Source organism: Echinops telfairi, unplaced genomic scaffold (genome assembly GCF_000313985.2).
Source record: "Echinops telfairi isolate 266 unplaced genomic scaffold, ASM31398v2 ScPeMD7_36;HRSCAF=134, whole genome shotgun sequence".
Classification (NCBI taxonomy): Eukaryota; Metazoa; Chordata; class Mammalia; order Afrosoricida; family Tenrecidae; genus Echinops; species Echinops telfairi.
In genome coordinates this window covers 2,853,337-2,877,425 of record NW_022103934.1, presented here as the reverse complement: position 1 = coordinate 2,877,425, position 24,089 = coordinate 2,853,337, and the positions used below count along the sequence as shown (strand labels likewise).

Genomic DNA, 24,089 nt, shown 5'->3' with positions numbered 1-24,089 from the left:
TCACCATCACCATCATCACCCACATCACCACCATCACCACCACCATCATCACCCACCATCATGACCACCGTCATCACCCACTATCACTAGCACCACCCCATCATCACCACCATCACCACCACCACAACTCATCACCATCATCATTACTACCACTACCATAACTGCCACCCCCCACCATCCCCACCACTCATCCCCACCACCACCATCACCATCATTACCCTAACCTCAACCCCCACCATCTCCACCTTCTTTCACCACCGCTGCCATCATCACCTCCATCAGACACCACCACGATGACCACTACCACAACTAGGATCACCACTACTAAACCTAGTACCATCATCACCCCCAGCCCCATCATCACCACCCACCACCATAACCCACCATTACTGTTACCCACAACTACCACCATTACTGTAATCCACACACCGTAATCCACACTCCCGCTGTCCACCACCACCACCATCATTACCACACCCCACTATCATTACCATCACCACCACCACCACCATCACTACCCACCGTGGTCACCATCATCATCACCACCACCACCATCATTCAGTACCACCACCACGTCCACCCCCCCATCATCCCCACCCCCATCCCTGCTACCATCACCTTGACCAGGACTGTCACGACCACAACCCGCAGCCCACAGTAACCACCACCATCATCAATGACCATCACCCACAATGTGGTTGGCTGCTGTTGCAGATCCCGCGCACCATGGACTGCAGTGCTGTTCCCATGGTGCCTTGCAGGTCGTACCGCTGAGCTCCACGGGGTTTTTGTTGGTCGGTGCTTGGAAGTCTATAACCAGGCCCTTCTTCCTCGTCTGGAAGTTCTGAAACCCATTCAGCATCCTATCGGCACACAAGCCTCTGCTCAGATAGGTGCTGTGTGCGGGGTGACATGGCCGAGCCTCAGACCTGGGCTTCCCCACTGGAGATGAGAGTTCTATCCCTGGCCCGTCGATGTGTCCCCACAGAATATCAGCCAACAGCTACACATAGCTAAGTGTCAGGGACAACTCTGAAATAGCGATCACGGAATACCCTCTTCAAACACCAGCTGAGGGTCACCAGAAGCCAACCAGGATGTGCCACCCCCCCTCCCCCCACTGAGCCCAGGGCCACGGGCATCTGTCTCAGGGACCTCATAGGAGAGCGCGGGACTGCCCCGTGCGGTTTCCACGGCTGTCAGTCTCTACGGGGTTCCTGGAGTGTGGACGGCTTCTCACCCGTCACACACAGCACCGTCTTTCCAGACAGATCTGGAAACGTCCATTCCTCGTGAATCTGTGACCCCGGCGGAGAAAACCACATGACTTTCTGATTCCAAGGGCCAATACCAGTCCGTGTCAGCTCACTTGTGTCTAGGCTATCGGTGCGTCTGCGGTCTGTTCCCACCACCCCTCTTTCAGAAACGTAACTGTTCGTTTATGTTTTATCAACTCACCAACATACAGTTCACACATCATACATTGCAATGGTTGATCACGCATGTCAGAGTTGTGCAGCCATCTGTTCAACGATTCCAGTGCGGTCCACGTCACCGTCGACAACTTCCAATTCCCTAGATGCGCACTTCGTACGTTCCCAGTCCCGAGGGTGATTCGATGTTTGCCGCTGGTTCTTCTCGTTGTCAGTTGTGTCCCATCAGCAAGTGGAGGTCCTGAGAGCTCTGCCCCCCCACGCCCTTATGGGGGAGGCAGCTCTTCCTCAGTGCTATTGGGAGCGCCTTCCAACGTGAGGGGCCCGCCTTCTGGCACCAACTCTGACCATGCCCCTGGGGAGGCATGAGGTCGTCCTCATCCGACAATGTCCACCGATATTCACAAGGTTTTCCGTGGCTGATTGCTCCGACGTGGACAGCCTTCGTGTCTGTTCTTAGTCTGGAAGCCCCACGGGAGCCTGTTCACTTTGGGTGACCCTGCTGGCATTGGAAACACCAGTGACGTGGCTTCCAGCATCACACCCACCTCCACAGTCTGACGAACGGACAGACCAGTAGTGAACTGAGCTAACAGCGCCTAACAACAGCAGCAGATCTTTGCGGAAGCAGACTGCCTCCTCTGTCTCCCTCAGAGCAGCTGGTGGGTTCGAACCGCCGACCTTCCAGCTAACAGACTAGTGCTTTCACATTACCTTAGCACCAGGGTTTACCCGCCTGTCATCATTCAGCCAATCACCAAGCACCACTGCCCCAGCGAGAAACAACCGACTCAAACCAACCATCGCCACTCACAGCCCACCCACAAGGGCCCTGCTACACCGACCTGCAGCCGCCGCCCCGCCCCAACCATGCCAACACCCCAACAGGAAGCTGTGGCCATGGACGGCACAGCCAACAACAACTTCTCTCTCAAACACAACAGTGACTCACTGCTGGGCATCGCCATTGCAAAAGCCCGCAGTGAATTAGCAGTCTTCAGAGTGCTGACCCGAACAGTTAGCTGGCACGGAGTTGGTTCTGAGCCCTGTTCCCACCGTGCCCACCAGGATGGAACCCTGCCCTCCCCACGATCCGGTGTCGGCCCACTGTTACCCACCCAGGGGGTTCTTAGTAGTCCATTTCCGGGCCTTTCTTCCAAGCCTGTCTTAGTCTGGAGGCCCCGCTGCTGGCTGTCGTCCGTGAGTGACCTGCTGGCGTTTGGAACACCAGTGGTCTAGCTTTCAGCATCCCAGCCGCACATGAGCCAAAGGGTGACGCAGCCAGGCGCTGCCAGCCATCAGTTTTCCAGTAACCGACAATGCCCCCAGGCTACTCTGTAAGGTGGTCAGCGGCCACTTCCTCTGGAGTGGACAGTCTATTCCTGCTTTGCAATCTGTTCTGAGCCTGGAAGCTCCGCCGAAACATGTTCGCTTTGGGGCGACCCTGCTGCCAGTTGAAATACCGTTGACGGAGCTTCCAGCACCACACCGGCCCCACAGGTGTGACACAAGTGGCAAGCGGTGGCCTTTAAAGATGCGCTAACTCGCTGCCACCGATCGAGTCACGGTTATGCCCCAGAAAACGGCGCTAACCCAAATGCACCAGCCCGTGGCCAAGGTGGAAACTCCGGGTCTCACGGAACAGGCCTGGCTGTTCTCTTCATGGGAGCACAGCGCCAAGCCTTTCTTCTGTGGCACCACGGGCTGGGTTGGAGCTGCCCTTTAAACCTTAGGCGGGGCAACCCTCAGTCCCACACGAGCTGTTTGTGCTGCCCAGCGACCGACCACCACCAAGCCGGCCCAAAGTGGTAGCGCTTGTGTGTGCAGGGCGTATCACAGGCCCCACGGAGGGAGGGAGGCCTTGGGATGTGTGCTTGGGTCCTCTGCATTTATGTGACATTCTTTATCCCCAACCCCCCAGGATGACTTCGGCGCCTCTAGACAGGGGATGTGACCTCCCCCCTGGGTGCCCCGCTCTCAGTTCAGATGGGTTGCTCTTTTCCCCATCAGCACCTGCTTTCCTGACCCAACTTAACCATTTAGGCCACCCACGGTCTCCTGGTCAATCTCCCCCAAGTGGACCGCCGACTCCACATTTCACACGGCAGGGCTGGGCGGTCCCCAGCAGTGAATCACTTCTTGCATTTTCATCTGTCTGTTCATCTCATCTCTCGAACCTCTGGGGCTGGGCGCCAAGCCCCAAGAAAGCGGGGTGCTGAAAGTCCACTCCTCCCAAGGGCTCCTGGGGCCGGGGGTGGGGAGCCCAATGCATCATGGGTTTCCTAGGGGTTGGTGGTGTGTACCTTGCTAGAGGAGTCTAGGAAGAAAAGCCCCTGCAGTCGGCTTCCCTGAAGATGAGTCAAGAAAACCTTCATGAGCACTTTTACCCTGTGTCGCATGAGGTCACCGTGAGAGGGAGCTGGCTCACAGGTAATGTGTTTTCGGTTTTCCCTTTGGGTCTCAGAACTAGCGCAAAGGCCACCTCCCTTCCTCTGCCCAGCCGTTGACACCACCAGCTGCCCCCCTCGGAGATGACACAAAGCGAAAGCTGAAGTGAGCTGTGGAACACGGTGGGGGGAACTCCAAGACCACTGTCACCACTGCCGTCCTCCCGGGACAGTGGCCCACGCTGCTGCAGACGTGCTCCAACCCAATGTTCGCTGCCTGACTTCTCGCCACTCCACTCAGTCACCTGTGCAGGCACCCTGTCACACGGTCCATGTCCCACCTGCCCGCTGCTTCCCTTCTGAGCTGTGAGCAACGCCCCCCACCAGACCCTACTAAAAACCAGGGCACATCTTTCAGTCCCAGACTGACTTTTGATAGGCCCGGGAACCCAGAGGGGAACTGATTTGCCCAAGGCCACACGGGAGGATGGGGAGCCCCGTCAGGCTACACACGGGGTCCCTCGGCCCTCAGGAAGGGGCTATCTCCTTGTCCTTGGGCACACTGTGCTCCTTCAGGGGTCCAGGGTCTTGTTCCCTCCAGGAACCATCCTGTCTCTGTGCCGGTATCCTAGCCACCACTGGATGGGGGCTTGGCGAGCCAGACCAGGCAATGACCAGAGAAGGGACCCCAGCAAGTCAGCCATGGCCTGCCCACCTTCTGATGGGTGTCTCCAGGGCTGGCGCACCCCCACCCAGCATGTCCCAAGTCTGCTCCCAAAGGACTCACCATGGTGAGAGTTGGTGTCCGAGCCCGTGGGGGCACTCGAGTAGGTCCCAGCTGGGGTGCAGGCTCAGGGTCCTTTGGGGGGTGTTGGGGGCATGACTCTCCTCCAGCTCTCTCACCTAACTCCCAGCCCTAGTTCCTCTTGTAACAGCGCCCCCCTCTCACTTCCTTTGGCGGGAGGGGCTGCGGCCACAGAAGAGGGAAGCTGGAGGCGGGGACAGAGCTGGGGTGCAGCAGCAGCAGCAGTGGGGCTGGGGGAAACTGGCTATTTTGGGCCCTGACCCTGAAGGGAGAAGTCGTGGACAGATGACAGCCACTGCCAGGCCCCAGGAGGCCCCTTTTCCAATGACTTGTGGACAGAGCTGCAGCATGGAGCTCTCCGGTCAGCTGGCTGCAGGACCGGAGGCGCTTTGCAGAAACACCAGGGCCGCTCAGATCTATTGAACACTGGGGTGGCGCAAGGTGGAAGGATGGATGCATCACTTCAGGCTGCTCGGGGCGGAAAAACCAAGCCGCTGCCTCGAGAACTGAGCACCTGAGGTGTCAGGGCTTCCTTTTGGAAAGAGATCACCAGGCCTTTCTTCCCAGGTGCTTCTGGCTGGATTTGAACGACCAACCTTTCTGTTAGGAGGCAGCGCGTAACCATTTAGGCCACCCCGGGTCTCCTGGTCACTCTTCCCCAAGTCTCTCTCCTGTCCCGGCAGGTGTGTGTGGGGGTGATACCAGGCACAAGGGGTAGGTAGGGTATACCTACGAACCCCAGAATGGAACGCTAGTGCTAGGTTCCGGTTTCCCAGAACCTGGTTTTCATCGGTCAGAGGCGGGCTCTTTTAAATGGTCACTGCTGTAGGTCCCCAGGGGACATTTGGTGGGGAAGGGAGGCATGGGAGGTTGTCACTTCCCCAGGCTGGACCAGGAGGTGTGGAGGCAGAACCCCACCCTAGCTAGAGAAACCTGGCCAGGCTGCTGCAAGTGTCCCCAGGGGTTACCCTCTAGTGGCCACAGAAGGGAGCGCACCCTGTCCTCAGCGTGGAGACTTGAGCGCGTTGACCCTGGCTAAGCAGCTGACAGGTGCTGGGAGTCACCCCATCTTGCTGGGGGTCAGGAAAGGCTTCTGGGGGAGCTGGAGGGGCCGAGTGGGTGGTGCGGCAGGGGAGGATGCCCCTGGCTGGAGCGAAGGCCCGGAGGTGGAGCAAGAGGGTGGGAGTGAGGAAATTCACTCCTGCTAGGAGTGGGCGGAGCTGCTAGTGTCAGGTCAGGCCTTGGGGAGATGCTGACTATGCTGCCAAAAGTCCCCTTTTGAGACCCACTTGTGAGTGGTGCAGGGGAGGGAGGGACCCAGATACACCCCTACCCACGCAGAAATCTACACGAGACAAAACTTTATTGATGAGGGGGCTTCCCGGTGTGGCGTTTGTGGGCCCCAGGGCAGGGCCTGTAGCACCATGAATCGGGGAAGCTGGATGGCAGGCCGCCCTGGGGCAGGCAGGGCTGAGGCTGGCTTGAATCTTCCCAGCTCCTCGACACTCCTGCAGCTGGTCTGGTCAGGGGGATGGTGGTGCTAAGCCCCCTCCTCCCAGCTCGGAGTGGAGGGGGACGGGCAGTGGTGGGGACAGAGCACCAGTAGACCCCCCTTTCCCTTCCCCCCTCTTCACAGTACATATTCCCATCAAAGGGACTCCCTAGGGGTGGGGGGTAAGGCATCTTAGGGAGAATAGCTGTCCCCGCCCAATCCCATCCTGGAGGGGGCGTGTCTTACCATGTGAACTGGCAGGGGGGCTGAAGAGGGACCCTGGAGGTGATTAACTCCTCCCCATCCCCAGTCTGGGGGCCCGTCAATAAATAACTTCAGGTTCCACCCCACCTTTCACCTCCAGCTCCCACCTGCTCCGCCCCCTCGACCAGCCCAGGGCAGATCTCACACTCAGCGCTACCACCCCGCCTCCCCTCCCACCCGTGGGCGCCCAGCTGTGGCTCCAGGTGCCGCGCGTCCGTCCCCTAGCGGCCCTGGCAGGTTTTACAGCACATCTGGCGGAAGTAGGCTCGGCTGCAGAACTGGAATTTGAGCACCAGGGGGCAGTAAGCGACCTTGTTCACATCCTTGCACTCTGGTTGTGGAAGAAGAGGGTGGAAATCAGGTCAGCGGGGGTGGGAGTGGGGGTGGGTGGGGCGCCTTCTTCTTGCACAATATTCTGCTTCTCTGTGCCACCCGCTTTCAACCGTCAAAAACCCAAGCCAGTTGATTCGGACTCCTGGCGCCCCTGCGTGTCTGAGTAGACCTGTACTCCACAGGGCGGCTTTCAGATGCCCTTGAACGTCCCACTTTTCCGTGAACGGCCAGGTGTGTTTACACTCCCTAAGGACTCCTTCAGCTTACAGTACTACTAATGTCGTCAGGAAGGGGTTTGGTGTCTGGCTAATTTGCAGCCATGCTGCCGTGTCAATTCTGACTCGGGTTGCCCCATGTATGCAGGTAGAACTGGTCCATGGGGTTTTTAATGGCAGGGATCTTTCGGACGCAGATCACCAGGCCTTCCTTCCACAGTACCGTTGGGTGGGTTCTAATGGTTAACCGTTTCATCGAAGGACCTTGTATATATAGCACACGGGTGCACTTCATAAATGTTTCGGGGAGGGATTAGGGGCGGATGGCTTGGTGGAGACAAGGGAAAACATTTTGACCATTTGGGAAGTTATAGGGTCCCTGGTCCTGTCCCTCCAAGCCCTCCTGTGGTGTCCTTGCTTCTGCGCAGTGCCCCCCTCAATCGTGGTTTGCCCACCCCATCTCCTGCCGGTGTACCTTCTGGGCCGTCCTCAGCGGGTGCACTCTCGCACTTGGCCTCGCACTGCTGCGTGGCGGGAGGTCTCAGCGCCTCGGTGCACTCCCGCGATGGCTGGCCCGTGTGGCTGTTACAGCGCACGGGGCGATGCTGCTGCCCGAAGCCACACTGCGCGGAGCACTGTGGAGAGTTGCCACTTGCCAGCCACTCCACCCACTTCCACCCTGCCCTCCCCCCAACCCCCCAGGCACGCCTTCCTACCTCGCCCCACTCGCCGGCAACCCAGCGGGCCGGGGGGCAACGGCGCAAGTTGCAGCGCATGGTGGCTGGTGGCTTGGCTGCGGGTGAGCAGTGCGCAGGGGCTAGTGTGGCACGTTGGTCAGCGCTTTTACAAAGGACCACGCGGTGGCGGAGGCCGGGCCCACAGCTGGGGGTACACTGTAGGTGGAAGGGGGTGTTCCACCCTGGTCCATAGGTGCGCAGGGTGTTGGCATCCCAGGTTGCCACAAGCGTGCAGGGAGAGGCTGAGTGGGGGGTGGTGACATCTCACTGGTCCCGTTCAAAGGTCAACAGGAAGCTTGGTGGGAGGAGCTTAACCCTGGAACCTTGAGCACCCCAGTCTCTGTTCTCTATGCGCAGGGGGTGGGATGGGCGCAGGGGGGCTGGGGAGAGGGCGCGGTTGCTGACCTCAGACCAATCAAGGGCGGCCCACTCTGGAGGACAGGTGGGACCCTGGCAGGCCTCAAGCACGGGAGGACGGGGCTGTGTGCATGCGCTGTCGTCCAGCGCCTTCTCCTCCGCACCAGACACGCGGCGCTGGCACACAACAGAACGGCTGCGCACGCCGACGTCACAGCTGCGGCTGCAGCGGGACCAGTTCCCTACGACCCAGCTGCAAGGGTGAGGGGGGATGAGGCGGGAAGAGATCAGAGAGGTCACGCTGCCGCCCCCAGGCCCTGAGGCACCATCACCTCCTTGGCCTCTGCATCCTTATGCAAACCGGCACCAGGAGGGCTGTTGCCCCGGCAGGCGCATGCTCCTGAGCTTGAGAGACCTGTCCCCAGTGGGCCACTATTGGTCCTCTCCACGTGGAAGCAATCCACGAACGGCCCAAGCACTGGAACGCCAGCCTCCACAACCTGAGAACCGAGAGGAGCTAGATGGTGCCCTGCCACCTTTACCAGCCGCTTTGGAAAGGATCACCTCCAAGGGTCCTGGACTGGATGGAGTGGGCGACAAATGTGGAAGGAAACTCAGACTCATGAGCCCAGCCTTACTGGTTGGATGGAGACCGGGAGACGATGGCCTTTAGTCATCCGGACTGGAATGGAACTCACCCCCTGTGGTTCAATTTTCCGCCAAACAACCGAGAGGGCTATCAGAGAAACAAGGACACGAGGGAGAGACACACTCCCTAGAATCATAAACCGTTTGCAATCCAAAGGGCAGCCCCAAGTCAAAGTTCAGCAGGGCTGAGAAAGCAGGAGCCCCGGTAAGGAGGTGCCTGAGGGCACTGTGCGCGGGGACAGTGGCGGGGGACAACTCGCATGTCGGAATGGAAAACTGATGACCTGGTCTGCAAACCGTCCCCCAACTCACCAGAGAAAATTAAAAGAGAAAACAAAATTAAAAGAGAAAACGAGGGGAAGAAAGTGAGCCTGCGGGACGACATTAACGGAAGGGGAGATGCTGATGTCTGCCCCATGGTTGGCTTGTCCAGGGAGCACCGACGTTCTGACTCTTCCTCACCTTGGGGGTGCACGGTGACCCCAGTTATGGAACTATTGGCACCCCGATGCCCTCGAACATAAGAATTTGGGGCGCACTACTACCCTCAACGCCCACCAGATCTGCTCCCTATCCCAAGGGCATTCCCCCTACCCTGGGCGGCCCCGCGCACTCACTCTGGCGGGCAGGGCTCTGTGTTGCAGGCACGCTGTCTCTTGGGCAGCTTGCTGTGGGCGCTGCAGTGGTGCGGGGCCACGGCCGCGCTGTCCAGTTGACTGCGGCACTCCACCGCCTGCACCTGGCTGCCTGGGGAGGGGCGAGAGGCCCCGCTCAGTCCTGCCGCCCTCAACCCCGCCCCCGCCAGGCGGTCCACCCCCACCAGCCCTCCCCACACAGCCTCACCACCAGCGCACTGAGCAGAGCACTTGGTCCAGGGCGCGTAGTGCCAGGTGTAGGGCGGCAGGGCGTAGCGGGAGATGGGCGCGTTGAAGCGGTAGCGGAGGGGGGGTAGTTCTGTCCGTGCCAGCACCTGGTGAGTGGGACATGCGAGTGGTCACCCTGGGGCTCCAGGCAGGCTCAAGCCCCACCCTACACCCCGCCCCGTTGTTACCATGACAACGAGAGATACGTTGATAGGGCCCAAGGCTTCCAGGCTTTGGGTCTGCTCTGGCCCCTGCCGGAGGTGAAAGGTGGTTCCAGCCAGGGGCAGGCGGTGGGGCTGCGGGGTCCCGGGAAGCCCTTCCAGCAGCAGGGACTCCTGGTCCCCCTTTAGGGCTGGGAGATGGTGCAGGGGTCAGAACTTCAGCCTCACTGGTCCCCCTACGCCCCGCTCCCCCACACCCAGCACCACCCTCATACTCAGCTCACCCAGGTGACTGAGGGAGAGGTTCAGGTCCTGGATGAAAATGTGGACGGAGCCTTTGGGAATCCAGACGACTTCCTCGTACCCTGGACAGTGGCACTCAGATGTCGCCCAGACGTCCAGTCCCTCAGTGTAAGACCTGCCTCCTCCCCCACCTCTGGCCCCCTGATGACCACACATAACCATAGGGACCCCCCCCATCCCCAGTCCCGTAAAAAACCCAATTACTGTCAAGTCTATGTAGACTCTTAGCAAGCCCCCGTGCATGGAGTAGACGTGGGTCAGGGTTTTTGTTTTTTTCCATTGCTGAATTTCCAGGAGGAGATTGCCAGGCCTGTCTTCCAAGATGCCCAGGATGGACTTGAACTTCCATCCTCTTGGTTAGCAGCGAGCACATTAAGCATTCACACCACCCAGGGCCTCCCTCCCACCTCCCATCAGACATCCCAAGCAGCAAGGTTTGGCACCAGGGCCCCGCCCAGCATCATCACTAGGGAGATGATCATTAGCATCACTGAGCCAGATCTGGGGGCTCCCAATGGGGGTATGGGAGGGAATCTGGGGTCTCTCACCGGCCCCCAGCAAGGCTAGGTTAAAGACCCCCTCGATGGTCTCGCAGGCACTCCCGTCACCACCACACACACGACACTTGTCCTCACGCAGGTCGGAGCCCAGGACACGATCACAGCCCACGTGCTGCGGAAGGCCGGGGTGAGGCTCAGGGAGGTGCCCACAGACACCCTCCCCTCCATGCCTCCCTCTCCCGGGCATCCCCTTCCACCTTGCACTCGCCGCTGACGCAGATGTCCACTGTGTCTGGGCGGCAGGGTGTCCCGTCTACTACGGCAGCTGCCCGCTCCGTGTAGAAGTTGAAGCCCTCGGCTAGGCACGTGAGGGAGCAGGCCTTCACGCCCCCTGGGGGGCACGGCCCCGTCACACCAAGGGCCCTGGGAGTCCTGCCAACTCCCGGGGGGTGGGGTGGGGTGGGGTGGGTACTCCTAGCGTCCTATTGCAGCCTGTTCCTCAGACTCTGACTGTGCTGCTGGTCAGGGGCGGGCTCGGGGCAGACCCTGAGATGCAGCCAGGCACTCCCACACTGTTCTTGTAGCGCCCCCCACTCACCTCCTCTGTACGTCTTCCATGTGTAGAACTTCCCTCGGAAGGGGATGCTATCAAATTCGGAACATTGCATCTCCCTGAAGTCCTGGGAGCCTGGAGGACAGTCCTGGGGATATGGGAGGGACAGAGACCAGCTATGGGATGCTGGTGTCAGGGAGCGGCCCGGGAGAAGCCTATGTTGACTCTGGGGTGGCAGACAGTGACCTGGGCTAAGATGTATGTGAGGTGGGACTTGGTGACTGGTACAGTGCAGGAGCATTCCTGCCTTCCATGCTGGGGACCTGGGTTCAATTCCTGGTCAGGGCAGACACCACCATCTGCAGTAGAGGCTGGAAGGTTACTGGGATGCTGGACAGATTTCAGAACTAGATGGGCTAGGAGGACAGCCCAGTGCTCTACTTCTGAAACTCAGCCCGTGAACACCCAATGGACTTGCATCATCCATCCACACCCAGTCATGGGACGGTGCTGGACTGGCAGCGTACGTAGGTCCTCTTGTGCGTGGAGCCCAATCAGATGAAAGCAACAGGTGACTCATTAAAGGGTGGGGCACGTTGGGGGTGACACCTGGGCAGCCAACAGTGGGGGGCCTTTCTGGAGAGAGGGGCCCCCCACAGGGGCAGACTCTGGGTTGGGGGGTTCAGAACTTCATGAATATCAGGGACCTAGAGGAACGATCTACCTCTAGCACTCAGCCACGGGGAAACGCAGTGTGTAAGGAGCAGTAGACCCTGGAAGAAAGGCCTGGCGATCAATCGCCAATGGAATCAGCCATGCTGAGCTTGAATATGTTAGGACATGGAAGATTATTATGAGACCAGAAGACATGGATGGTGCCCCGCTCCTGTTCCTGAACACTGGGACGGAAGAACCAACAGCCGGATCCAGTTTAAAGAAGGCAAAATGCGGGACTTCATTTCAAACCCACACGGATGCCAGACTCCTGGGGCTCCATGGAGACAGAGGAACCCCAAAATGTCATGCTTGGACTATATCTTTGCCTTGAGCACGGTGCTCCCAGAAATGATGATCTACCTGGGACCAAGAGGTAAGGGTCTAAATAATGATGAAACAACAGTGCGAGTGGGAAGTGTGTAACCAACTAGAAAAATGGATGCCTGCTTGGCTGCACAGATTGCCACCAAGAATAATGAACTATTAAGGGAAAATGAAGAGTCAGAAAGGGTCAGATCCCTTGGGGTCTAGGGGCAGGGGCGGGTGCTGCGGGTGGAGCTATTTTCCCGAGGGTTGAAGGGACCATGGGTACTGGGTTTAAGGAGACTCACGTCCATGTTGCAAGACCGGTACCGCCGCCTCTCGCCCAGGCAGTACTTGCCCCCAATGGTTGGCCTGGAGGACAGAAGGGAAGAGGCAGATGGAGTAGGGGACGGGGCACACAGGGTGGGGACCGCGGTGGGCTTCGGAGGCCTGACCTTGGGCTGTCGCAGTGCCGGCTGGAAGAGGACACACCGCCGCCACAAGTCCGGCTGCAGTCACCCCATGGGGTCCACGAACCCCAGGCTCCATCTACACCCTCTGGGCGTGATCCGAAAGGGACACACACGCGCTTGTAGCACCACTGTGGGAAGACAGGAAGGGAACCAGAGGTGAATCCGGTCCCCTCCCTATCCTGGTGGGATGGGCCAGGGCCTGGGCAGGTAGATGTGACTGGAGTGCAGGGCGGGTCCAATCCCCAGACAAGTACCAGAGGCGTGGCTGGCGCTCACCCCCTTGTCGATGGTGTGCGTCTGACACAGCGTGCCCTCGGCGGCCGGGATGCTATTGGTGATGCACCGGTTGCTCTTGCTCAGACACCACAGCTCGCTGCAGACCTCCTGCGGGCCGAGGTGCTGACTCAGGCTCACCCTCCCTTCCCCCCGACCCGGGCTAGGGAGAACCAGCCAGGGGAACGCCCTGGCACTCTGGTCCTGGGTCTTGGTAGGCCTTCTTGGGTCCCCTCCACCACCAAAAGCTATACCGATGGGTGTCATGGGCACCTTTGGGCAAATTGTCCCCATCACACTGTGAGACATCTAAGTCACAGCCACAGCTAACGTCCGTGCAGTCACATTCTGCAGTTCATACTGATGTCCCCTCCTAAGGAGGGCCAGGCAGGAATCTAGCTTCCTTCTGGAGACACTATTGGTTCTGGAAAGTCAGGTTCCCTCACCTAGCCTGGGTGGCGCCTGAGGTGTTTAAGCAATTTCGGGGGGTGGGGTGTGTGAACCAGGGGATGAGGCAAGCTGGGCCTGTGTGAGGTCTTCTTCCTCCAGTGAAAAACCAGCCCATTGTCCTGTTTGAATTCCGCCTGGGCTGGCACCAAGTTCTGTCATGGGCCGGGAGTTGGTGCAGCCCTGGCAGGTTCAGCTGTGGCCTGACCTAAGGCTCTCTACCTTCCATAGGGTCAAATTCATAGGCTCCCCCTCTGAGATGGGGAGACCCATCAGTGCCTTTTAATTCCGGCTCCCAGGCCCCCCAGTGCCTTTATAAACACACACTTCACTCCTCTCTTTGAGCCGAATCCTCCCACACTGAGACTTTATGGTTAGGCCCACCATTGACTGACTGTAAGGAGGGCCAAGCCTGCACCTGAGAAGTGTGGAGGGTTGTCTGCTCCCACGCAGCATTCGCTCCAGGGTCCCTGCCTGCTGCCCCTTCAAGAACATGTCTCAACTGAAAACTCCGCTGCCTGTCTTCTCTTGATCCCCTTAGCCCATGCCCTCTGGGTCATTTCAGAAACGATGTTAGCCTGCCCCCAATCCCACTTCTGACACCTCTTAAAGAGAACCCACTATTCTGGCTATTTTAGGCCTTTTCTCCATAAGGGGGTGCTGTGGTATAGCTGAGTGAGTTTCTGGCCACCCATAAAGGCCTGAATCCAGGCAGTTTCCTCAGCGACAGGATGACCAACATAATGCCTGCGTTCCTACATGACAAGGCGGCGAGGTCTTGTGACAGGGAGATGTGATGGCTACTAAGGAACAGTGACCACAGAACAGCCATCCTTGGACCAGATCCTTCTGTATGTGCATACAGTCAATAATTCTCCTAATCCAATCGCTAGTTAACATCAACCCATGCTTGATGTTCTGACAGGTTCCCCCTCTCTAACATTTAGAATTTGGAATCAGAGAGGCTTGGGTTAAAATTCCTGCCCGGTCATGTCCTAGAATTGGGGTCATGGACAAGCCCACCTCCGAAGGCTGGTCCCGTCATCTGCACCATGGGGACAGACTGCAGGACCACCCTGGGTTTAGAGATGATCCAGACAACATGCTTAGTGCAGTGCAAGTGCTCTGAGAACATCCAGCACACAGTAGGTCCTCCGGGGTAGCTTTGGAATCCTTTAGGGATTTACCGGGAGAGCCCTAAAATCACCAGCTGAGTTAGGGCTGCGGTAGTGGTGGGAGCATGGGGATGTTGATAGACATTTTGCCAGGGCTGGTCTCCTTGTCTTGCCATGTCAGTTGTTTGGTGTTTGAGAGCCAAGAACATGAAGCAAGGGCATTTCAACAGGCAGCAGCTAACTGCCGTGGCATTAGCTCGAACCTGGCCTACACACTTCCCCTGGGATCCTTTCAGCTATGAGGGTGTTAGAGAGTTGTGGGTGGGCCCTAGCGGTCAACACTGTTTCTAGGGAGCTGAGGGACAGACCCTGGTTGAGTGGTGGCTTTGGGTGGCAGGGCAGGAAGTCGACTAGATTCCAGTATCGAGGGGGGAGCAGCTGGTATGACTGTGGGGCCCTGGCTCCCTGTCTGTGGGGCTTTGGGAACTGGGTCTAGACCTTATGGTGGTGGGAGGGGGCAATGATCAGGGGGCTCTGAGCCCATCTGGCCAAGGATAGGGGCCAGGAGGCTCACGGGGACATGGGAGTTAAGACAGGGTGTCCCTGGAAGGTGTGGTCTGGTGTTCTCCCCAGCGAGGAAGTAGGCCTGTCCTCAGGGAAATTACCTCCACCCAGTCTGGCCATTTGGTTAAAAAACTGCCCGATTAGTGGGGGGTGTCTTAAGATTTCGGCCCTTGCTCATCAGTGGCTTTCTGAGGGCTCTCTTCTGTCTAGCCCTGAAATCTGGACCAGCCTGGAGAACCATGAGTCCCATTCCAGGAAGGCCTGTTGTTCCCAAGGGTGACCTGTCTGAGACATCCATCTGTCTACCTTGCCCCCAGCGGGGTCACCCCTATCCCGGTGGCCATGCCCTCTACCCTCCCAGGAAGGAAAGCAGGAAGGCTCTCTCTACCCCGTATTTACACTGGCGCGATTTGACTCCGTGCTGGAATCGGCACTGCTCATCCGCATCGTAGGCCTGGCCCGGTGCCACTGTCGGGTACACAAAGTCCCGTCTGGGGGGCCGGTTGTTCAGGCACAGCCCCAGGCCCGAGCTGCGGTGAGAGGGGACCAGCTGTCACATCAGGGATGCTGCAGGGGGCCCCCAGGGAGTGGCCCTTATCTCCCCAGCGGATGGTTCCCTTTCTCGGAGCCCACCCATCCCCGCCCCCCTCCCGTGATTGCAGTCCCCATCCCTGGCAGGCCAGTGGAGGGGGGGGGGGTCCTCACTCCAGAAAGCTGGTGATGTAGTCGCGGCTGCAGGATGACCACACGAACGGGTTGGTCTTCATCGTGATGTGGGCAGCCATGAGCTTAGCGGGGTCCTGACCGCGGGCCCCACAGCTGTTCCCCACGCCGTCATGGTTCATGCCGAACCTGCGGAAAGGAGAGGGCGGTTGGCTCTGCAGGCTGCTGGGGGGACCTGGCCAGGCCCGCCCGCATCCCCGGGGCCTCACGTGTGTCCGATCTCATGGGCGATGGTAAACGCCGTGGCCAGGCCGATGTCTTCGTTAATGCTGCAGCTCCGCTCCCTCTCACACATCCCGCCCACGGGGGCCAGGCCTGGGAAGGAGCGTGTGGGTGGGGTTGGGGGGCGTGCTCTGGGCTGGCCACACCCGTCTCGCGGGGTTTCCCCTCTGACAGGCTCCCCCAGCCCACTGCCTGCCCAGGGGACCGTCACCTATAGGGGTCAGGTACCTAGCGTGCCACAGGGCTTGTTCTTGTAGATGCAGATATCATAGCTGTGGAGGGAGAGGGAGAGGAGTGAGGAGAGCCCCTGAGCCCCCGGGCTCTCCCCACACGTATCTTTGGGGGCTGAGCGTGGCATGGACTTAGCCTTATGCACTGCCTGCCCCCAGCTGACTTCCGGGTTGCCAAGGGCCTGCGTGCGACCAAATAAATGAGCGAACAGGAGAGTGAGTGTGAACGCATCAGGGCTCAAATGGTCTCATACCTCTGCCTTTCCAACATATTCCCCGTGGGCCCTCTGGGTCCCTGGCTCACCTTTCCACCCATCCTGTCTGCCCCTCCCAGCTTGGACCGTGGTGGTCCCTGGCCCTCCGCCTGGCCCCCTGGGCACTCACCGTGTGATGAGTACTGCCGTGTCATGGTTGGCCACCCCGTTCTCTGGGATGGCGTTGCCATGGCCGCTGTGGTTAACGATGGATTTCTGCCACTTACAGAAGCTGTCCAGGGACTTGCCAGCATGGTGGGTAATCTCCAGGGTGGGCTGGGGGCAGACAGAGTGAGGCACATGGTGGGTACCAGCCACAGCATCTCGGGGAGGGCGGGCAATGCTGGTGTGGAGGGTACGGGGTAGGGCACCTGTACCTGGTCCTCTGTGAGGAGGATGAGGCGTGTGACGAGGATGTTAATGTTGTTTCCCAGACTCGAGTCCTGGAAAAGTTTGGCAACCTGACCTCCAAGAAACAAGAGAGACGGAGTCTTAAGAGGAGCCCAGAGTGAACACAAAGTACTAAAGGAACACACAACCCCCCCCCAACAGCCGTCTCCTACCAGGCCCGCTACTGTCTGGCCAGCTTCGGGCGAAGTCAGCTGCATGGATCTGCTCAGGAGTAGCTACTATATTCACCCCCGTTTTACAGACCAGCAAACCAAGAGAGGGTAGGTCAGCTGGTTGGTGTCAGAAGTGGGATCCAAGGCTTATTACTAGCATGTTTCTTTTCAACTCAATCCCACTCCAGTTTGTTCCCCTGCCTGCCCACCCTCAACTGGTTGCCGCGACGGTGTCACCCCGAGGAAGTCCGAGAGAATGGGCAGACATGGCTGAATTCTACGGTTTTCTAAGGGCATCTTGGGAAGGTGGGACTACAGAGACACAGGAAGTTCTGGAGCCTGTGGTCGGAGGAGAGGAAGTGGGCCAGGAGATGATGGGGGAACCAGGAGGCCAGGCTGTGCAGGAGCCCTGGGCATCACTGCCCTCTGTAATACCCCTCGGGAACCCTGGGGAAAGGTTTCAGGAAACTTGGAATACCTGGAAGGCAGAACGTGGTGGCCCCAGAGACGGACACTGTGGGCTGTCTGCGAAACCTTCTTGTCTTCCCATTTGGTGCAGTGAAACAAGCACTATCAACCTATTACTAACACACCATTTACCAGTGTGTGTCAAGTGCTCTATCCAGCTTCGCTCACACCTGTCCTTCCCCTATGAGGTACCTGCCAGTGCTACTGAGTCCAGACTCCCAAAGGCCCCATTATGTGTGTCAGGGCCAGAACTAGGCTCCACAGAGCCTTCAATGGCCGAGTTTAAAAATTTCTTTTCTTCAAAAGCAGACCAGGCCTCTCTTCTGGGTTGCCTCTGTGCGTACCCAAACCTACCACCTTTCTATTAGCAGCTGACGGGCCCCTCAGGAACTCTGCCCTGGGAGGCAGTTACCATTAGGACTGCATTTTACAGAGGGGGAAACGGAGGGCCAATGAAGTCAAGAGTCTTGGTCAAGATCTAGTTTGACCTGGAATGTAGTGTATGTTTGTGTGAGCCGGGGTCATCAGCTTGCATGCATTTACAGGGAGGCGTGCTTGGCGAAGATAACCGAAAGGTCCGGGGTTCAAGTCCACCAAGCGTTCGTAAAGAGACACCCGAACCAACCCAACCTATCACTGTTGAGTTGATGCTGACACATAGCAACCCTATAAGACAGAGCGGAACTGTCGTCCCCTAGTGTTTCCATGGCTGTTGTCTTTGTGAAGATTACCAAAGGTTGGCGGTTGAAACCCACCAGCTGCTCCACAGGAAAATGAAGATTCCCACCTTGGAATCTTCCTACTCTTTCATGCGTGGCTGTTCTGAGTCGGAATCTACTCAATGGCAGTGTTGTTGTTTTTTTGTGTTTTTTTGGGGGGGAGGGGACGAAGGCTAAGTTGAGAATTTAGCGAGTGCTTGTGTGTGTTGCTAACCTTACCTAGCACCTGAAAGGCCTGCTTCTTTTTATGTGGCAGAAAGTATGTGGCACGTGCCGTGTGCTAAGCACTGTTCTCGGTGCTGTATCAACCCATTGCATCTTCCACACCCTTATCCAGTTGGGCCTATTCTCCTCCCCATTTCATAGATGGGCAAACCAAGGCTATCAGTGACAGCAGGCTGGCTAGTCAAAAGGTTGGCGGTTCAAGTCCACCCAGAGGTGCCTTGGAAGACAGACTGTTGATCTGCTTCTGGAAAAACCAGCCACTGAAACTGGATGGTGCACAGCCTGGCGCTGACTCACACTGGGGGCCATCAGTCGGATCCACCTGAAGGTGATTTGACTTCGTGTTGGTATTTGGTATGGGAGAAAGGCAAAGTATGCTACCCAAGGGAACACAGCTAAGACACAGCTGTGATAATGATGCAATTTCATGTCAACATGATCAAAGGATGAAGGGGTGGAGTCCAGCCTGTCAATCAGGTCACAACCTGATGACCCCTCCTTGTGGGTGTAGCCTTCTCATGAAGATTCTGGGAACTTCCTCTCTTGATTCTACCACCAGAGGAGGCGGGCCACTCTCTCTCTGCTTCACCTTCCTGTTGACAAGCTACATGGAGCCACGCTAATGGCAGCGAGAGCCCTAGAGATGCCTCCATCACCACTGGATCCACAAGACTTTGCATCCACTGGCTGGTGATCTTCCTGCATTCTGCATCATAGCATGGGCTAATGTCAGATATGTGGGCTAATATCGAACTTATGTGCTTGATTTGGACTGGGCTGGGATGTTTTATTGATGCATCATTACTTCTTGATATAAAGTTCTCTCTTACATATACACGAGAGTCAATGAAATCGTTTCTCTAGTCAACCTGGTCTAACACATTAGTTGAAATGTGAACTGCAGGCTCCAAGCTCCCAGTCACTGCACTCTGCTGCCCTCCTAAGTTCAGTGTCAGGTGCAGGACGCCACCCTCACCCCCCACCCACTCCATTCGATTGCTCTAGTCCAGGTCAGGGACGGGGTGGGGGAGGCACTTACAATGTTCATGACGGCCAGCACGTACTGCTCTACGTCTCGGCGCCCGTGGTAGGCCACCATCATCTTATCGGCCACCACCAGCGTCTCCACGTAGCGCTCACGGCTGACCGAGCGCTTCAGGCCCGGCTGGCCTCGCTCCGTTTCATTCCCCAGGGGCCTGGCTGGCGACGGCTTCAGGGTGCGTAGCCACCACGGCCGCCCCTTCCATGGCTTCTCATCTGGGGGATGCAGTATAGTGAGGAAGGTGCTGACCTTGTACCATACCTGCCTAGCTGGCTGTTTTTCTCACCAACTGCTGGGCTAGGCAGCTTCCGGTCACCCTGCTCCTGTTTTTACTGCCCACTCCCCTCTCTGAAGGTGCATGTGCCCGATTGGCTGCCAACACCGCCCGATTCAATTGCACAAGTGCCCCACTCTCTGTTCAGTCTAATGCTATAGCGGCCGTTGCCACACTGGCTGCATCACAGCTCAACTTCCCCGTTGACTGTTGTATGACAGCCCCGCCTACCCATTACCCAGCAACACCGCAATGTCTGTCTGAACCAGTGCACGACTGTCCCCCTGCCAAAGCAGTCACTCAACAGCTCCTGGTGTCCCACTAAGTCCACGTTTGTACGACTCCCTCATTCCACTGTCCATGTGGGTTGAACCATGTGAACTGTGTACAACCTCCTGCCCTTCCAATCCCGTAGCCTTCCTGCCAGCAGCCCCCTTCCCCAGTGCCTTGGGGGCTTCTGCCCTGATGGCGCAGCATAGCCGGACTGTCCACACTGCCCCACAGCGCTGCCCCACATTATGTCACCCGCCCACCTTGGTACAAGGAGGTTGTGTGTCTGTCACAACAGGCTCCTCACACACTGCCTGTCACCACCAGCCTAACGGTTCTGTGTGTGTGTGAACTTGGCGAGGCCAGGGTGCCCAGCTGTTTGGACAAACAGTGGTCGAATCGCTGGTGTGCTGATGCCCGTGCTGTTCTCTGCAGTGACCCGTGAGGACAGCCAACTCCTTCCCCCGGCAGTCATCTTCATGTCTGTTTGCCTTCCCTTGCTGGAGAGGGCCAACCTCAGGAACACTGAAAGCATCCGACTGTCTATACCTTTGCCTCCGCTAAGCTGCTGAGCACCTGTTCTGTCCACCAGGCATACCTCTCACTCCACAGGCTGTGTCCAGGTGCGGGTGACGCAGGGAGGAGCGCTTGTACACCACATGGGGGCCGCTTTCCTCTGGGCCTCGGGATCCCTTGGCCCCACCTTGCAGGGGCTCGATCAGGTACTCTTCTTCGTCGGCCACAATCAGGCCATGCTGGGGGGTGGAGGGTGAGGCAGGCAGTTTGAATCAGTTCAGGTTCCCAGGGCTATGCCCCTGTTGGGTCTTTCGTCCACTCCTAGTGGGGTTCCTTGGCCATTTCTTTTCTGACTTCTCAAGATGGCTAGTCAGCTTGTTAATTTTGCAGCTGCACCAAAGGCTACATATTTTCCTCAGAGTCCTGCTATAGCTCTACCCTAAAAGTGGGGACTCACTGAAAATACCTAAAATATTCCCATCATATCTTTCTCTGAAGCATGAGATGTGTTTCTTATATTGGATACCATATTATACTATTGTAGTTAGCTGCCATCCAGCTGATTCTGACTCTTGGCAACCCCGTGTGTACACAACCGGACTTCTATACAGGGTTTTCAGGGCTGGGACTTTTGGGAAGTAGATTACCAGGTCTGTTTTCTGAAACACCTCTGGGTGGGCTAGAAGTCAAGTGCTGGTATCTATCTATCTATCTATCTATCTATCTATCTATCTATCTATCTATCTATCTATCTATCTATCTATCTAATCTATCTATCTCTATCGTCCATATCTATCTATCTACCTACCTACCTACCTATCTATCACATATCTCTTTCCCAGAAACCCCCAGCTCACCAGGCCCCCACAGGTGCTGATGGCCACATGAGAGCTGCCCGCTTGACCCTGCAGGTGCCCGGCGTAGAGGCAGTGGCGCCTGGCAGCCTTCTGCCAGGCCAGGCCCTCTCGGGTCCAGTATTCCACGGAGATGTGCCCTGCCAGCAGGCGGGGGCTGTGGGTCAGGTTCAGCAGGAAGTGGGTGCTGGGTGCGGCCACCTTGTAGAAGAGGCGGGATTCAGCTGTGGCCCTGGTGCCCCGGCGCTGCCTCCGGGGGGCCGGGGGCGCGAAGGCCAGCAGTGCCCCATTGTGGTCCACACGGGTGGGGAAGGTGATCTCATAGCTTCCCAGGCTGGACAGGAATTCATCTGTGGGTGCAGGGCGGGGTAGGGGGGGGTACTGGGGTTAGTCCTGGGGCTGAGCCATGGCACCTGGCTGCTGGGATAGGTAATACTGGCCTCACTTTCACCCTGTATGCAGGTCACCAGGTGTAAGACTTGAGTCTAAGTGAACCCAGGGCCATCCCCCAGGCCCCACTGCCTCTCTGTGTTAATCTGCTCCCTCTTGCTACCCTTGTTACCTTGACCTTGAGACTGGACTGCCCTGACCTTGAGACAGGACTGTCATGACCTTGGTATTACAGTACCCCTACCTTGAGAGTGGAAGGCCTGCGGTGCAACCTGGAAGGTGAGGCCCAGCCCCAGGGCAAGGGCCCAGCGGAGGATCTGGCAGGCGGGAGCCATGGTGTCCACGTGTCCACATGTCTCTCTCCAGCCCTGGCTGCCGGCAGCCCCCACAGCACTGCCTCCCCTCTTCACAGCCTGGGCAGCATCCCGGGGCTCCTGGTGGTAGGTGAGAAGTTGAGGTCAGGGGTAAGCCCAGCTGCCAACACAGTCCATGCCCAAGGCCTGAAGATTCCAGAAGATAACTCTCAATTGAAGACTGTGAAGGCTCCTTCTTCATTCCGGGACCCCAACAGTAACCATGTTGCTGTTTATGCAGGGACCCTGACACCGTCCCATGGGGTTTTCTGGGCTGTAACCTTAACTGAATCCTGGCGGAAGCACTCAGCTGTTAACAGACGAGGGTCAGTGTTTCAAAGCCCCAAGCGACCCTGTGTGTGAGAAAAGACCCGCGGACCCCACTCCTATAAAAATGAACCAAAGCCGAAACAAAGGACCCACAAAGGCTCACTGCCGTCGGGGAGCTTCTGACTCCTAGTGACCTCGCGGGGCAGGGTAGAACTGCCCCACAGGGTTTCTGAGGCTGTAGATCTTCACACTAGCAGACAGCCTCATTTTTCTTCTCTGGAGCGGCTGGTGGGTTTGAACTCCTGACATTTCGGCATGTGGCTTAGTGCTTAACGCAGGCCCCCCCCTCTCCCCCCCGCCACACACACCAGGCCTCTTCCGGGGAAGATGACAGCCCAGAAACCTCAAAGGGGTATTCTGCTCTGTCCTGGACAGTGGCGTGAGCTGGAATCCACTCAACAGTACGCGCCATCACCGACTTCAGTGGGAGCAGACTGCCAGGCGTTCTCTTCCGGGAGGGCTACAGGCGTTCACACTACCCACCTCTGGGTCTGCAGTGGAGTGCAAACCCTTAGACTGTCCTGGGATCTACTGAGAGCTCTCTTAGCGGCCTGCCAACTCAACCAGTACAAGCTCATTTGACTCAGTCTACCGAGGAGGACACAGCTCTGTGATTCGCAGGATCCCACTGCTAGGAAAGAGTGGAGCCCGCAACCCGTGCGAGGATTGGGGGTTGGTTTGCTCAGTGGTGTCCCAGACCCACAAGCTCATTGTCTCTGGAGTGAGGGAGGGCAGACAGGTCAACCAGGTGTGAAGAGGCTGAAAGAGTGCACCAGGAAAAACCCATGCAAAGGCCCTGGGGCAGGGAGGGGCTGGGTGCAGGTCCTAGACCACAAGGCCAGTATGACTGGAGCCAAGAGGGTGGGAGACAGGGACAACAAGCAGCAAGGACAGGCTGCCATGGGACACATTGGAAAGCTATGGGTTTTTACCCCAGATGAAACCCAAGATCCCCTAACTACCCCTGGGACCCCTGACCTTCTATGGACTTCTGCCCGGGGGTTCACCACCACCGCCCCCCCCCCCACACGTGGGACCTGTCCTTGCAGTCTCCCTTCCAATTGCACCCACAGTTCTGAGGCTCTGGACCAACCTCTGCAGGTCTGTTTCTCTGGTCCCTGCCCCGGGGCCAACCTGCCGCAGACACCACTTTGGGCCGCTGCCCTGTGCCAAAACCTCCCCCTGCCCCCACCCTCCTCCTCCCTGCAATTTCCCCCTTAATCACACACTGTCTTGCTTTCTTTGCAGCGGGGCCAAGTCTGAGCACTGATCTCCCCACACAGCAGTTGGGCCCCAGACCGAGGGAGCCTGCGTTTCTCCCAGGGGCTGACCTGAAAGTGACATGACCCGCTTCTCCTTGCACCCCAACAGCGATGGGGAGCTCACTCCCCAACGTTCCCAAGTGTTTGGCTGGGCTGGCGCCTGCCCCGTTATTTTTACCTGGGGGTGGGTGGGGGGCTCTCTGGAGATGAGGACAGAGGAAGGGACAAAGAGGAAGAGCCTGGTGGTCTTCAGGCTGAGCTGGGTCTGGGGACTCCGGGGCCCCTCCCTCCTTGCACCCTGGAGAACCTGCTTTCACACCTGGACCCCCCTGGTAGGTTCCCTTTATAGCAGCCCATAATCGGCTTCCTGATAGGGCTCCCCCACCCCCATGCCAAGGTGGCAGCATTCACTTTGCAACCCCTGGGCCAAGTGTCCGTCATCTGCCCCCCC

The 24,089-nt window shown here is 57.9% G+C and overlaps 2 protein-coding genes across 2 annotated transcripts in view; both read right to left on the bottom strand.

The window, feature by feature from the left end:
* Positions 1–4,668, bottom strand: part of MYO1F (myosin IF) — a 53,237-nt gene extending 48,569 nt beyond the window's left edge. Inside the window, exon 1 of the mRNA XM_045290299.1 lies at positions 4,608–4,668. Within this exon, the coding sequence (XP_045146234.1) occupies positions 4,608–4,610 (3 nt within the window). The 5' untranslated portion in view covers positions 4,611–4,668. The remainder of the gene's footprint in view (positions 1–4,607) is intronic.
* Positions 4,669–5,971: 1,303 nt separating this feature from the next.
* On the bottom strand, positions 5,972–22,524 carry ADAMTS10 (ADAM metallopeptidase with thrombospondin type 1 motif 10). Its single transcript, XM_004717339.3, has 24 exons — positions 21,938–22,524; positions 21,307–21,653; positions 20,532–20,688; positions 19,387–19,604; positions 16,750–16,833; positions 16,503–16,648; positions 16,117–16,160; positions 15,876–15,981; positions 15,649–15,795; positions 15,332–15,473; positions 12,821–12,928; positions 12,527–12,672; positions 12,380–12,443; positions 11,097–11,199; positions 10,756–10,889; positions 10,547–10,670; positions 9,980–10,060; positions 9,723–9,886; positions 9,515–9,641; positions 9,289–9,418; positions 8,072–8,276; positions 7,646–7,822; positions 7,405–7,564; positions 5,972–6,712 (listed from the first exon to the last, which is right to left on the bottom strand). The coding sequence occupies exons 1-24, from the start codon at positions 22,026–22,028 to the stop codon at positions 6,603–6,605; spliced, it is 3,315 nt and encodes a 1,104-aa protein (XP_004717396.1). The 5' UTR covers positions 22,029–22,524; the 3' UTR covers positions 5,972–6,602.
* Between the last annotated feature and the right edge of the window lie 1,565 nt (positions 22,525–24,089).